The sequence below is a fragment of the Pezoporus wallicus genome, unplaced genomic scaffold, assembly GCF_028554395.1.
Source record: "Pezoporus wallicus isolate ANWC-B61680 ecotype Strahan unplaced genomic scaffold, APGP_CSIRO_Pwel_v1 contig_8333, whole genome shotgun sequence".
NCBI lineage: Eukaryota > Metazoa > Chordata > Aves > Psittaciformes > Psittacidae > Pezoporus > Pezoporus wallicus.
In genome coordinates this window covers 1,186,059-1,200,978 of record NW_026637037.1, presented here as the reverse complement: position 1 = coordinate 1,200,978, position 14,920 = coordinate 1,186,059, and the positions used below count along the sequence as shown (strand labels likewise).

At 42.2% G+C, this 14,920-nt stretch overlaps 1 protein-coding gene across 3 annotated transcripts in view; it reads left to right on the top strand.

Annotated features, from left to right (window-relative positions):
- The first annotated feature begins 3,900 nt into the window (after window positions 1–3,900).
- The window catches only part of ARHGAP29 (Rho GTPase activating protein 29), a 53,043-nt gene continuing 42,023 nt past the window's right edge, over window positions 3,901–14,920 (top strand). For all 3 annotated transcript variants that reach the window (XM_057402752.1, XM_057402753.1, XM_057402750.1), the window contains exons 1-4: window positions 3,901–3,977; window positions 5,445–5,584; window positions 6,239–6,346; window positions 10,022–10,361. In XM_057402752.1, the coding sequence (XP_057258735.1) occupies window positions 6,293–6,346; window positions 10,022–10,361 (394 nt within the window). In that variant the 5' untranslated portion in view covers window positions 3,901–3,977; window positions 5,445–5,584; window positions 6,239–6,292. The remainder of the gene's footprint in view (window positions 3,978–5,444; window positions 5,585–6,238; window positions 6,347–10,021; window positions 10,362–14,920) is intronic.

Sequence of the window (14,920 nt, the reverse complement as noted above, 5' to 3'; positions counted from 1 at the left end):
TATTCAAATCTTACGTTACCATAGCATCTGCTGTCTTGCAGCTAATCAGATTCAGCATTACTATTTAAAGCAAAACCAGGAAACAAAACAGACAAACCTCTGTTGGGTGTTGGATTAGCAACTTCTGGGCCAGGTCCAGTGAGAGACTGAAGGGCTGTTAACACTTGGTGTCCCAGCCCATGGCCTGCAGGGAATCCTGTATTAGACACCTACACTCCCTGCATTGTGAACAGGAAGATTTAGGAGCCTCATTATAGGACAGCTGAACAACCTGTGCCCTGAGCAAAGGGCCATTAAGGTCAGCAGGAGATCCCCTTCAGGTATTCAGGTGCTGCACTTAGGCTGTGGGAAGGTTCACAGCTGAGATCTGCTCAGGAATTGTCCCTTGAGACCAGGCACCTACAAGTGTTCCATCAGAAATAGAATAGCATTTACTGTTTTTTTTTTTGAGGCTTTTGTACAGTAGTTCAGGGATTAGATATATAAGACATTTAAGGGATTAGAAATATAAGACATTTAAGAGGCATTTAGTAACTTTCTTACCCTTACAGGACTCGTACCTGTATCTTTTCTACTTGCATTTATTTATACCACATCGATGTCTCCCAACCGCACAAGAGAAGTTTGTAATCATATCACTTGAGGGAAGGTCCAATATTTGGAAAGAAATTAAATACTGATGGGTGTAAAAGCTCAGTTTGAGTAGCAAGTCCTCTCCCAGAAGCTTTGTCTGAGGCTCATATTCATTATCAAGAGGCATTCATAACTGGCAGGAGTCAGATTTTTTTTTATGAGAAACACCACTGACAAATCATGTAACTTGTTGCATAGAACTAGGAGCAGAGCCCTCTCCTGAGGCTCAGCTTTGCTGCAAATCTAGTTACATGCTACAGAGTCCTCATGACAATATTGCCTCGGGAGATTGATCTGAAGTCACCAATACCAAAAAGGATAAGCAACAGCACTGTACTCTCAAAACCTATGAATGCACTGTGATCACCTTAGCAACTTCATTAAATGATATTATACCCTCTAGCATGTATGCTCCTCAGTGTTCAATAAAGTGGGATGTCATTTGAAAGACCCAAATTAATACAGATGATATGGAACCATAATCACAAAGGAGACTATAACACTTAATTTGATAAGAAAATGTTAGAAGGAACTTGTCTGAGTTACTCAGATTATAAAGTCCAGGATGAAAACCACTGAATGAGTTCCTTGTATAAAATATACTTCCTCAGGTAATGTGACCAGCATATGAAATTCACTAAGGCTTCAGACCAGCCATACATTATAGCTGCTTTCCTGTCCTTGGTAATATTATGGTCAGATGCTGACTCTGTAGTGAGAAAGCAGAATAACCAGATCTACATTAGCATAAAGCTTAGTTATTTATGAGTTATAGTAAGGATAAAGTATACATTGCTCTGTAATGCTGGGAATAACCCAGAAAACATACATTATTGTACGTGAAATAGATATATTAGCATAAAACCTGAATATGAAACAGTTTCTTCCAGCACAAACTATGTAACAGCTGAGGTATCAACAGTGCCTATCTTTAGTTGCATCTCTCTCTTATTTGCCTAGGCTCCAACATAAAAATACGATCCCTGGCAACAAAACTGCATAGCAAAGCCGTATAAAGTCTTTCTGTGCTAGAATCTAGCACAGAAAACACTAACCCACAATGAGAAAAACTATTCCAGCTTTGGTTGTTGGGTTGAAGCTCTCTACCCCATCATAAACTATCATGCTTTGGTTTGCCAGCATCAAGGCAAGCTGTACTCACCCTCTTGGCAAAATGACCCCAGTGAACTGCAACACCTTTAACCATGGGGGTTCTTTCAACCTGGATGGTTTTGTCAGGACTGGATTTGGACAATCATGCCACAACATCAGAGGCAGAAGGAAGGAAGAGGCAAAAGAATAGACCTGGTAATAGAAACCACTTAATTACATGTAGTGCATTTGATTGCTACTTAAGGACCTTACCTGCTCTCTGAACCTGAAGTACACTGTTCTCTCTGGCAAAGAAGTATTTTTAACTTACACTCCATTTTTCTCTAACAATAGTTACAAGGCTTGAACTGACTTACTGTAATGTCAGTAATTATGAAAATGGGAGGAAGGAAAAGTTTCTAGTCACACATTTTTGTTGCTGTTTTTCATCTTATTTATCAAACACTTAACCTACTAAGGACTGTTGAGAACATATAAAAGAATTTTTGCTTTACAGCTGAAAGCAGCAATGGTCAGCACTTTCAGGAGGATTTTGGCATGCTCTAGAATAATGAGAAAAACCCAGCAACAAGAGGAGCCCCCAGAGCACCCCACAGGCCCAGCATCCCAAGGACTTTCCAAAACTGGCTAACACGGTCTCTGTATCTTAGAATCTACTTCCAACCCTTAACTCAAAACATAAATCTACAGGACAGCCTCCTTCTCCTGCAAAGCAAATCCAGCCCCAGCAGCTTTGCTTATCACCTCTATCCCTGCTGGCAGGCAGTCACCCTGTTCCCCATAGCACATCAAACCAACAGCCACCCACCCAATAGCCTTTGGCAAGATACCACCTACAAGTAGTTCCCAGCCAAGCCTCCTATTCCCTGTAGAAACAGCCTGTTTCTCTGCTAACCCTTAATTGCTGGGCTTTCCCTCTCTTAAATCTAGCTGGTACCAGTACAGCAGGTGAGGCTAACTGAGCCATGGTGGTTACCTCCAGGCCTCCTGGATCCTAAAGCAGCAGGTCGCTGTGCTGTGATTGCTGGTGGTTAATAGTGCGTTTGACAAGCTCTGAAAGTTCTGGAAGTTGCTTGCAGTCTTTCCTCTCATTCCTCACCACCCACTGTCCTCCTTGGCAATTGCTAGTTAAGGTGGAAGTTTTTCAAGAAACTGCTCATTAAACGTTAGGAAATGGAGTGCTGCCCATGCCAGGGGCAATCCTTTTCCCTGGAGGATTAGCAAATTGAGCTGTTCTCTGTCCAGCTGCATTTCTCATGCTTCCAGCCTTGCATCATTTTTGAGACATAGTTTATATTGGTATGTAGTTCATCCTGAGCAGGGCAGGATGTTACATGAAAAGAGGAAAGACCAGAGAAAGAGTTTTAGATGAGATCAGTTGGTATAACTGCAAAGACGAAGCAACAAGTTTGGGGGCATCAGGTTTGAGGATAACTGCAAATAACTGCTCTACATCAGGCTAAATATCAGAATATAAGAAAAAAGCAGACAATAATAGTGAAATAGAGATTAGTGGAGGACTATTAGCAAGGGGAGAGGTGATTAAGTGATTATCTCCTATAGAAAAGAGAGGCCTCATTCATCACCTTAGAAAGCATGGAGGGATTATCTTGGAGGTGAATTGTTATGAGCCATTAAACAAAATATACAGGTTTTAGTACCTGCTAAAGCCATACATTTCATTTCCCTTGGTCATTTGTTGAAGTGCTTTTTGGTCTGCCTCAAGATCAGGACTGAGAAGAGGGAGGTGGCTGATCTCTGGGTGAGAAACAGGTCTGCAGGAGATGGGGTGCTTAAGTTCTCCATTGGTTGGTTCTGCAGGTTCATTCCAGTGCACAGCGGCTGCTGCAGTTTCACCCACGGAGCTCCCCTCAGGGCATTTGGTGCAGTGGCTGTAAATGTAGGATGTTCTAGGAAGTGCGTCTGAATCTCCTTATCTTGATGGGTTCTCAGGTAGGTAGGTGGCATTTATTACAGCCAAAATGGAGATCTTGTGTGAGGGGAAAAAAATTATATATTCTTTTATAAAGCAGCAGTACATACAGTGGTGTTGGGGGAACAATTTCCAGGGTTTTCTCAGAATTCATACAACTCATTTTCAGGTAAAGTCTTGAACTGGTTTACTGATATATAAATGATGCTGGCCTTTTGCAGGAGCCTGTATATAAGATTCTTGGAAAGAAATAGTTTATGGAAATACATCTTGAGAGCAGAACTCGGCTTGCTGGAATGTAAGCAGAAGGTGGAAACTTCTACCAAGTTACCTCTCTAACCTGTTTACAATTATTTATAGTGATGCTCAGTGTGTGGCTAGAATTGGATTCCCTTCTCAGCTCTAGCTTCCCTTGCTGACTTGGTGGTTAACAACATTAAGGACTATCCAGCTCTGTATTGAACTCCTATGGCTTGCTGTTCTTACGTCTTCCAACTGGTCTAGAATATTTTGCACTTCTGCAGATATATAGAATAGAGACAGTATATTTTGAAGCTTATTTCTTAACAAATGTTCCTTTCCCAGTTCTAGTTACATTAAATGCTGCTACCTAGAAATATTTCTTCTCTTAACAGTGATGGAAGCTGCATCAGGCAGGCTTTTCCTTGGATTTCAAAGGGATGTCCGCATGAGTAATGTACTAGTCAACCCCGAGAAGGGAGAAGCAGGTACTTGGAGTTTACTTCATAGATTGGGGTTTGGGTGTGGTTTTTTGAGTTGGTTGGTTTGTTTGTAAAGAGCTGTACTATAGCTTTTAGTTCCCTGTGTACACATGTTCTATCAGAAAACAAAAACATCTGTTGAAAGAATCACACAAGTGGCTCTTAAGGAATTAGAGATTTCAGTGGCTGCTCACAGGAAAACACAGCATTTTAATGGAAACAAATTTGATTTGGGTGTCTGTTCTTAGAGAATACACTGTTGAGGCACTCTACTGTTTTTATTGTCCTGGTCTTCACTATTTGCCTAATAACTGATTGTTCATTGAACAAACCCATTGTTCATTCCAAGCAAACCAGGACAGTTGGATGAAGTGCAGAAAAAAGGTGACTTTAAACAACCTCTCGCATCCTCAACTGCATTAGTGATGCTTTAGGTTATACATGGCTTAAAAAGGGGCATTAGCCCTGTAAACTAGCAAAGGATGACCAACATAAAGCAGCTGTTAGACCCTTAATACTTCTTCCAGTTCATCCACTGCAGCAGAAGTTGCAGGCTGTGATGTACACCTGGCCTTTTATACAAGCTGTGTTTTCTTGAGGGTAGATCTGTTATTTCCAGTTCTCTTTCATGTAATAGTTTCCAAAGCAATTTAGGAGGTAATCAACACTGTACAGTCTGGGACATAGATGAAGCTGTTTCATGCTTGTCTTTATTCAGGGGGAGTGCAGAGGACTCTGTGTTCAATTTGGCAGGCAAACTGAGAATGAGGAGGGAAGAAAGCTCTGAACAACTAAATTGAAAAAGGACAATTGTTTGTTGTTTTCCTTTGAGGAAAACCCAAAACTTCACTTAACGTTCACATCATGTGGCAGATGTGGGCTCAAAACATGTTTTTCCAAACATGTTTGAAGCTAGGCCTCCCACCATGTAGAACACTTTTATGTTTTCAATCAAAAGTGCCTGAAACAAAATATTTCAGAAGCATAAACCCATGAATTTTTATTTTTTTATTTTTTTTTTGCAAATAAACAATCCACCAAAGCAAAAATAATTGCTGAATTCTTGCATGGATGCAGGTTAGCTTATGTGGGAACTGAGATGAGAGAGAGAAGAGAAATGCATGGAGGGAATGAAGCATCATGAAATTAAAGTCTGCTTCAGAAACAGAAGGCCTGTAGCAGGGTATGTACTTTGTACTTGGAACAGCTGAGTTTATTCTTCCTTGCATTTTCTATAATGGTGTCATGATGACAAGATAAATCCCCTTGTGTTCTCAAAATATTGTCTGTAAGGAAGAGAGGGTCTGCTGTAGCTAAATACTTTTCTTTCTAACAAAGGTCTGGCAGACCAAGTAGTATCCACTGCTTTGTATTCTATCTATTGATAAGTACAGGTGAAATTACTTGTTGATCTTTTTTATTGCTACTGGATGCTGCTATCTAATGGTTTCAATGACTTTTCCCACAATAAAGCTCTAATACTCCTTTCTGCTGATGTGATTGTTGATTGTACTATTTAACTTGCATTCCCCACCTAGTTCCTCGCTTTCACATTGAATTCATTTGTAATTGTTTACTCTGGCCTAATTTTGACATCTGCTGGGTCAATTACCTGAATGATCAAAATCTTTTTGAAGCTCAGGGCATTGTTTTGTTTGCTTTTCTCCATACTTAGAAGACCTGAAGAATTTATAACTTTTACTGGATTTCTAAGTTTACATCACATTTTATTTAGGATTTTTTTTTAAGGTAAAGAAAAGTTATTGAACAATGCTTAACATTGACACAAGAGGTGAATAATGTCACATCTTGGTTTAGTTTGGTCGCTTTGTTTCAGGCTTTATAAATTCCAAGAGAAATGGAATAAAAGTCTTTCAATAAAAGAAGATATATGGATATATATGGCATATATGGAGAGGAAGAATGGAACAAGGAGAAGGTTGGTGTTCTGACACAAAATCGTGAATGAGTAGTGGAAGGAGACTGGAGCAAGGGTGGAGAATTTCAAGATATAAAGCCTGAAACTGCTGGGGTTAAGGGGCTGGGCTAAGAATTAGATGCTTTCATACATTATTGAAAGTATGTCCCATCCTGGAGCTTGGACATTGGACTGAAGACTACCGAATTTAAATGGCCTTTTAGTAAGTGAGGAATAAAGCCTAGGTTTGTAATCCTTGGCTCTAGAACATGGAAATCCGACTGCTGCCATCAGCTGATGTGACAAAGGTCCGTATGGAGATCTAAAGGTCCTGATGCTGCTGGGAAATATTTGAGTTTCTGTATGATGCTGCAAATTCCTGCTTTTCCAACTTTCTTCTTCTTCTTGACCAAACAAAAAGGTGCATATATGTGCACATGCAAGTAAACTCGGAAGCTAAATTATGCCAAAACGTGGGCTGTTGTTGTGACTGAATCCACTCCCACCCTGCGGGTGTAGTCTAGCGGCGTTACACTTGGATTTCGTTGCTGCTTTGCTTTTCCCTAAGTAGCAACAGAGCTCATCCAGAAATAAAAGCTTAAGTAGGAAGGGAAATGTGTGTGTGTGTGCGTACACACTCGTAACAATGGTGGCGGCTGCACAGCGAGTGACATACCAGATTCAGCACTAGAAAGCGGGGCTGGGGGGTGGGGTGTCAAGCATGAGAAACATTATTCTCCCCTTTGCCTGTTTCTCGTTGGGAAAACCACTTAAAAGCAAACCCTGTTTGCTAAACATCGCCAGGATTTGGGCTTCTGAAGCCTGTTTGTGTGCCGCTCCTGCGCTTGCCACGCACACGCCGAGTGCCCGGCAGCTACAACTCCCTTTCCGGAGGGGGCACGGGCTGCGCCGTGCGGTGCCGGGACGCGTGATGCGGGAGCGGGACGGGGAATCCTCCCTTCCCGTGTCCCACCGGCCTTTGTTCGCCTTATCGGACCCATCTCTGCCCCCCGGCCACCGCCGGCCGCCCGCGGCAGGAAGGCGGAGGGGTTGGGGGGCGTGTGCGCTGTGCGCAGCTCCGCCCAGCGGCGGGCGTGAGGGGAGGCGGCGCCGGGAGCGGCGGGGACCCCGGGGGCGGTGGCGCGGGCCGCCCCGAGATCCGTGAGGGCGCTCCATGGGTAGCGCAGTGGCAGAGTCAAGGGCCCGCGGCGGCCCCGCTGCTGCCTGCGCTCGGCCGCCCCTCTCCGGTAAGGGCTGGCTGCGGGGAATGTGGGACGCGGCGCGGAGGGAGGGAGAGGGGAAGGAAGGAGGGGGGGGGCTTACCTCAGCCCTGCCCCGCAACTCACCTCAGCGTACGCGGAGGCCGCGCCGTGTGGCGGCGAGGCAGCGCGTCGGCAGCGCGCGACCCCCGCCGGGGAGCGGCCCTGTTCTCGGCCCGGCGACGTGACCCCTTCGGGAGCGTCTTCTCTCTTTGGTTCTCTCTTTGCTTCCTATTCCCTGCCGTGGGGATTGTGTTGGGAGAGGGAATTGCTGAGCTGTCTGGCGCTGTGTTCTTTCCTTTCCCCCGCTTCTGACGGCTCGCTCCTAACCGGGGCGGTCTGGAGGCGTTTATCGACAAGCCTGCGGCCGCTCTGTGTTTCCAAAGGCAGAGCCTCCTGGAGGAACACGAAACGCTCCTCAGTAACGAAAGGCATGTGTTCTGCGTGGGGAAACTTCTCCCCATCCGCCTTGCAGTGCGGGAGAAGCAGGGCTAAGTGTTTACCCGGGGAAAGGTGGCTGTTGTAGTAAACTCTTTGGGCTTGGTTCTGCTGCTGCTTTACAGCGAAAGTTCCAAGTTTTTCCCATTCAGAAACTCTTTGTCATCAGTGTTACTGTTTTCAAAGCTGTGGAATTGTTGTACTGCTTGTTGCTCGTGTAAATAAATGAAAATAAGGCAGCTTATCTCTAAAACAACACTGCCCTAAAAGTGTGAACTGGATTCGGGAACAGGTCTAACACAACTTGCTGCTTTGACTCAAGCTGGCCAGACTTAAGAGGAGCATGTCTTTTAAATACTATGAAAATCTCTGTCTCGATATAAATACATATCACACTTGTTAAAAGGAGGGGAGGTTTTGTGGCTTCTTCTGCTGTAATTGCAAGGTGGAATTGCAAAGTGGCTTTGTAGCCATGAGAATTATATGTGGGAACAGAAGAAACTTGCTTCAACGTTGTGTTTAATGTAAACCTCACTTCAATCTACTTGAGGTGTTTGGAATTGCTTAATTATCTATGTTATTTGTGTAGTATTCGTATAGGTACTGACTTTAAAGGCTAAATAGGAATTAGAGCAGTTAATTTGTGTTAAATGCTGAAGTTTTCTCCCCCTCCCCCAGCACACCCTCCCTGCCAGATTAATTAGAAAAACAACTGCTTTGGCCACGTTTCCTCTGATATTTTTAAGTTGCAAAGAGAAATAAAGCAGAAATAATGGAAAAATAATTGAAGTGCCTTAGGATGATGCCTGTTGAAATGCAATGTTCTAAACTTGAAAGGTGCTACTTCTTCAGGTGCTCTAACCAAATCCAGACATAAGCAGGATAACTCATCTCAACCTGCGCTTTTAGATCGGAATAACTCTTATTTTGAGCTAAAAAGAGTTGAATTTGAGCTCTTGCTTCGGGTAAGCCTGCAACTGATGACAGCTTTGTAGCTGTCATGTTCCAATTTGGTTTTGGTTGTTTTCCCATATAGTGTTTACCATATAGTGTAAACACTAAGGATTTTTCCTAGTGTTGAGGGAATAAAATCAAGCATTGTGGGAGCTGCTGGCACCATACTTGACTCTGCCACCTGGAGTTTGCTGCTTTGAAATTAATCACTTAACCTGACATGGGGCAATTTGCAGCAGCTCTCTGGGTTTTCTGAGCTGGAGGAGTGCAGATAGCTGCTGAGTTATGCCGGCAGAACTGTCCCCAGATCTGTGCGCTTTGATGGTGGAACTTCTGAGGGGTACTAATGCAGAGCAACACCCTTTGAGGTAACTGCACTGAGATTTGTAGGTACGCTTTGATACTACGGTATTTGTAAATCTCTTCACTTTTCCATGTTTTTCCTTTGATTGCCTTTCATATTAAAAGGTCACAGGCTGAAAAGACACATAACTGCTTTCAGGATGTTTTCTTTTCTGAGATGAGCTGTGGTAGTCCATGGTTTCTGGCTCAGCACAGTCTACACAAAGAGACTTCATCCTATCAGATCAAGGCTGTCTATTATCTTGAGACAGGATGCTGAACACAGCTTGGTGGTTGATGCAGGTGGGGAAGTTGCTCATGCTCTGTATCAGGGCAAGTGTTTTTGCAGCTGTATTCAGTTGTAGTAACATATCATAGTAAAGAACAGGTCTTGCTAAATGTAAAGAACTTGATTCTGAAGGCTTCCAGAATAAATATGCAGGGTAAAAACATTGCTTGTGAGTTAGCTTTTGAAATTTACCTTTGCATACCTTTGATTTCTCTGCAACACTCTACATGTTGTAAGAATTAAAATAATCTCAAATGGTCAGAAGCACTTATAATACTTCAGTTAAGCATTGTAATGTAAAGCAGTGTCATATTGAAAGAAATTTTGGATCTTGTCAGCACAAAAGTATTACTTCTCATATATTTCTATACTAATAATAATTTTTCCTTCTCCACTTCCTTCCCCCCCTTAATTTTTAAGGGTTTCATCTTGTCCAATGGACCTGAAGCACTGCTGAGCGTTACCTGTAGGAGCTCTATAAGCACAGTGGCTGCTGGGATGTTGCGGCAGAACGGTGGAGGCAACAAGCGTGGTTTGGGATTAGCCCGACTGTCTACCTCCAACTTCTTCACCATCTCCAATTCAGGAAACTGGGGAATGGGGCGCAGCACCAAGAGCAGCTCTCTGAGCAGCATCAGCTCCAACTCGGACTGCTATGATAATCCTGTTGTGGATCCAGAATATATCACACAACTGGTGAACGACGTCAGGAAGTTTGCAGACGTGCTGCTGTATTTGAAGGAAGCCATTTGTTCAGAAGGTATGTCAGCGGGTCTTTATTCTTAGTTCTTATATTCTCTGAAATTCTCACAACTCCGTATGTTTTTACTGGCCTTTACAGTGGTTATTCCTTATGGCCCTTTACCTTCCCCTTCTATCCTCCCTTCCCCCAGCACGATGACTACAGGAAATGGTGGTTGTTGGTTTGGGTTCTGTATTTCCTCACCAGAACACTGCAATATGTTTCATAATCATAACAAGGGAAAATATGCTTTAGCAGGCTGTGTAGGCTGATGCTAAAAATTAGCAAGACCATCAACTGTTTAGTTTTAACCACCTGAATGGGTTTTCTGTAATTCCAAAGAATTCTGTTTATATTCTGGTGATTCTTCTAGGCTAGGTTTTGGGTTTAGAAGTCTTTTTTGTTAGTAGTTTGCAACTGCACTTTCTCCTTCTACAAGATAAGTATTTACCATCTTCTGCCAGCAGGTGGAAACTGCAAGAGTTTCTTGCTCAGGAGGAGTGTGCGTTACTGTGTGTTTCTATTCCTGTAGGGAAATCATTTTGGTCACCAGCAGGAAAGCTTTTATTGAGTTTGTACAGAAATGTGATCATGGTAATACCTGAAATGACATCCAGAGCTGTTTGCTGTAAGGTCTCCCGACTGCCGAGCGTTTGCAGTCCCCTCTGTTTCAAGTGGGTCGGAGCTAGCTTTGCCAAAAGGTGTCAACAAACCTCACCAGGGCAATCATTTGAGACTAGTGACCACTTCATGCCTACAGTGGTTTGCTGAGCACACAGGGTGAGCAGAGGTATGTGTGAGGTGCTTGGTGCCTACTGACACTGACAAGGGCACCCTGCAGGAAAGGCCTACCCAAATGTTCCAGTTGACACGCAGTATTTGGGAATTCAATTTTCAGTTTAAGGTGTTGGACTCAGAAGATCCAAACATGATAGAGTGAGTTCTGTAATACTGGGCTTGCTTTCTGCTGGCTGAAGGCAACTTTGTGGAAGCTGCGTAGTTTGGGTTACATTTCTCCCTTTGCACTTGTCCAAAAATTAACAAAAACTTTCTAAGGTGATTGAACAGACTTCTTGCACATAAAATTCTGGCTCCTAATGTTTGCAGCTTAACACCATCCTGAAATTAGTGACATAAATGACTCCAAGGTGGAAATCAACTGCAGGGATAGGAGATGAGTTGTATTTGGACGCATTAATCAATGTAGATTGTGTTGAAGAGTGAAACTTTGAAGTTTATGAAATAACTAAAAGTTCTGCTACCAGCTACTGATGTACTTATGTATGTACTGCATCTTTAAGCAGTTCAGAAGTCGCAAATAGAAGTCTTACATCAGGGTTGCCCCAGTGAGCTCTTGTATTTGCCTGGTAAGCATTCCTAGAGCTTGCTGCAGGCCTTGCAGCCTCTGGCCACTCTTCCCTCAGATAGCTTCTGCATCTGCTCTTAGTCATAGTATTGCTGCTTTGGCAGATCTCTCTAATCTCCTTTCCATGCACAGTAACCTCCCTCTTGGGCTGAGGTCTGCAGCCATAGGTGGGCTGATTCCAGTGGGTGCATGCCTGGAATTTCATCTGGACTGCTTGGTTGTGTTCCCTGCTGGTGTTATCTGAGCTGTCTTGGAAGAGCCTAGCTGTTTTTCAGCTATGGTTCACTTAGCATTCTCCTGATTTAGTGATACTATCTTGGATGAGAAATCTAAGCTATTTTGGATTATAACTTGTGTTCATGTCTAAACTAGATCATAAATGCCTTTGATTATAAACTTGTACTGTGCTTTGTATGGTACCAATGCAAGTTGATATATAACATGAAGAGTACGCCGAGATCTCTTTTAAGGAGAGAGTGCTATACAACTAAAGTTTTCAGTCTATTTCAAGGCTATTTCTCTTTGCATTACTTATGCTAATATAATTTCATTTCTCACAGTAGTCTCATGGTCATAATGTTGAATAAATTTGGAATATTACTTCTCAACAAAAGTAAACCCAGCATTGTAACTTTGATCATTTTTCAGACTCACAACGTTTGTTGTATAAACTGCAATCTGATCTCTTTGCTGGCACCAAGTAGGAAACATGTTTCTTAATGATACTTTACATAAAAAAACATCACCACCACCCCAAAAAAAACCACCACTATAAAAACCCCCATCCCAAGCTCACAAACGAAGACCTTCTGAATGTAACTAGCGTTGAGAAGTTTGTCAGCTGTTTGGACATAAGGGAGCTGCAGTTGCCTCTTGTGTTGGCTGAAATACCATGTGTTTCACACACTTCAGTTCTTGCTGCCTGTCTCTTTTGAATTCCCCTTTGAATCTAGGCATTGTACTTGCTGGATATAACAATCAGTTATGAGCAATCCGACTTGAGGCATAGGATCAAGATACTTAACTGATGTCTTAAATGTCTTTGTTAAAGAGGAGATCTGGGCATTTTTTGAACATAGGTCAGAATGCAGTGCTGTTTCACAAAGTTTTTATTTAATTCTACTGGATGACAGGCTTAGTGTTTGATGACAGATGTAGTGTTTGAAATGCACAAACAGTGCATCAGTCTCTTGGTCCAGTCTTCAGTTACATTTCCAGATGAGCAAGATAGTGTCATATGGCTGATGTTGGTAAGGATAGTTATATCCTCATCATATTTTTGTGTTTGAACTGGCAGGTTGTCTTCATTTGTAGCATTCAAACTTTGTGAGGTCACAGAGAACTGAAATATATTGTGGAGACTCAAAATAAGCCGATCATCTTTCCTTTCTGATAAGGAAATTAAAGCAGTTCCTCAGAAATCCCTGCCTGGAAAGCCAAGCTTGAGAGTGTTTGTTTAATACCTGGGAGACTCGGAAAATTGCCTGCAGTCTGTGCTGCTCTTAAGACTTCATTTGAGTTTTCAGTTTTAGTGATGGTATTCTGTATTCTTAATGTACCCGAAGTTCAGTTCTTTCAGTTCTAATGTAGATCCGAAGTACAAATTGTTAAGACAGAGCGGCTTGAGAGCTGATGGGTTTTCTCTTTGTGTTTTGAGCGCCAACAGTAGCTATTGGTTCAGTGTGAGAACCAAGTGTTGCCTTCAGCTTGCACCCCTCTTTGAAAAGGTATTACTTACAGGGGAGTACTGTCTCTAAAGGCTGGAGCTGGCTGTGATCTTCAGAGGTAGTGGTGCTCAGGGAGAGAAGCAACCTTCCATGGTAGAGAATGTTTTAAGAACTGAATTGTGTGCCTCCAATTGTGGCCTGCTGAGAACTTAACCTGACCATAGTACTGAGAATACATTATCATTTGAAGTGTATGAGGTTATACTTAAGGTAAATCCTGTCATTTGAAGGGATTAATTCTTGTCCCAAAGTACGGTGTAATGCATCTGCAAGTAAGTGCTGTTGAATTTTTTGGCTGGGCAAGTTCAACATGGAGAGTATGTTCCTTTGGAGAATAGGGGATGTGTGTTAATGGTATACTGCCCAATCCTTTGAAAAGATAAGGGTATCTATACCTTACCAAAGTTGTACAGAAAGGATGTAAGCTGCTTTTTAGGACAAAATACGCAGGACAAGAATTGTAAGAATTTATCAGTTCAAAAGTAGTATTGCTTACTGCATAAATACGCACAGTTGAGAATGTATTTAAGAGTAGGTATTTTATGTATGAGCTTGGTGACACTACAGTCTGTGCTGTTACTGCATGTAATAAATTCCATTGTTGTTTTAAGCAAATGATGCCACTGTGTGGTCTTTGCTCGAATGAGATTCATTTAGTCAGGCTTAAAAACACCACACAAAAGAATATTTAGGACACAGTCTGAGTTCCTAATTAGAATATATTTTACTAAGTGTTTCACTTCTAAACAGTAAATAGTAGCTTATACTTGTATCACATCAGAGAAGGGGGAAACATTCCTGTTTCCCTAGTCTGAAGCTAGTTAGTTTTGTGACATCTGCTCTTTATTTATTTTTTTAAGGAATGTAATATATGCTTCATACTGTAAGTTCTGCCTTTGAGACTGTGGGAAATGCTGCATTTCATCATGAATAGCTGTAAGAGTAAAATTTACATGTGGGTTAAAAGTGCAGGAGTATTTTACTTTGTACTTTAATGTATAGCAGAATGTATTTTGGAATTATTGCTTGCTTTATCACTCACTTTGAAGTAATCTTCAAAGTGTGATATTGTGTGCTTCATGTGGGTAACTGCATCCTTTTCATGAGCACTTTTCCTCTAGCTCATCCTATCTTCTACCCAGATATTTTAGAAGGTGGAATAGCAAGATAAAGCTCACACCTTTCATCATGGGTTTTTCCTTGAGGATCAGATTTTGCTGTCTGGTTTCTTTGAGTTTAAGATTTTCTGATTATTATTTCTTTTAAAACTGAAGCAGAAGTAAAAAATACAGGTGAAGCTGGATGGCCTGGTCAGGAATGTCTGCATCCTCCTTAGAGCAGCACCAAGACTTGTAAAAGGATCAGGAATGCAACCTAACTTGAAACCTCTCAGGCCCTTATTTTTGAAGGGTAAGGTATTCAACCCAGTGGGACGATTTCAAAGGTGTGTCAAGTGAAATGGTTTCCTCAAAATAAGGAACTTG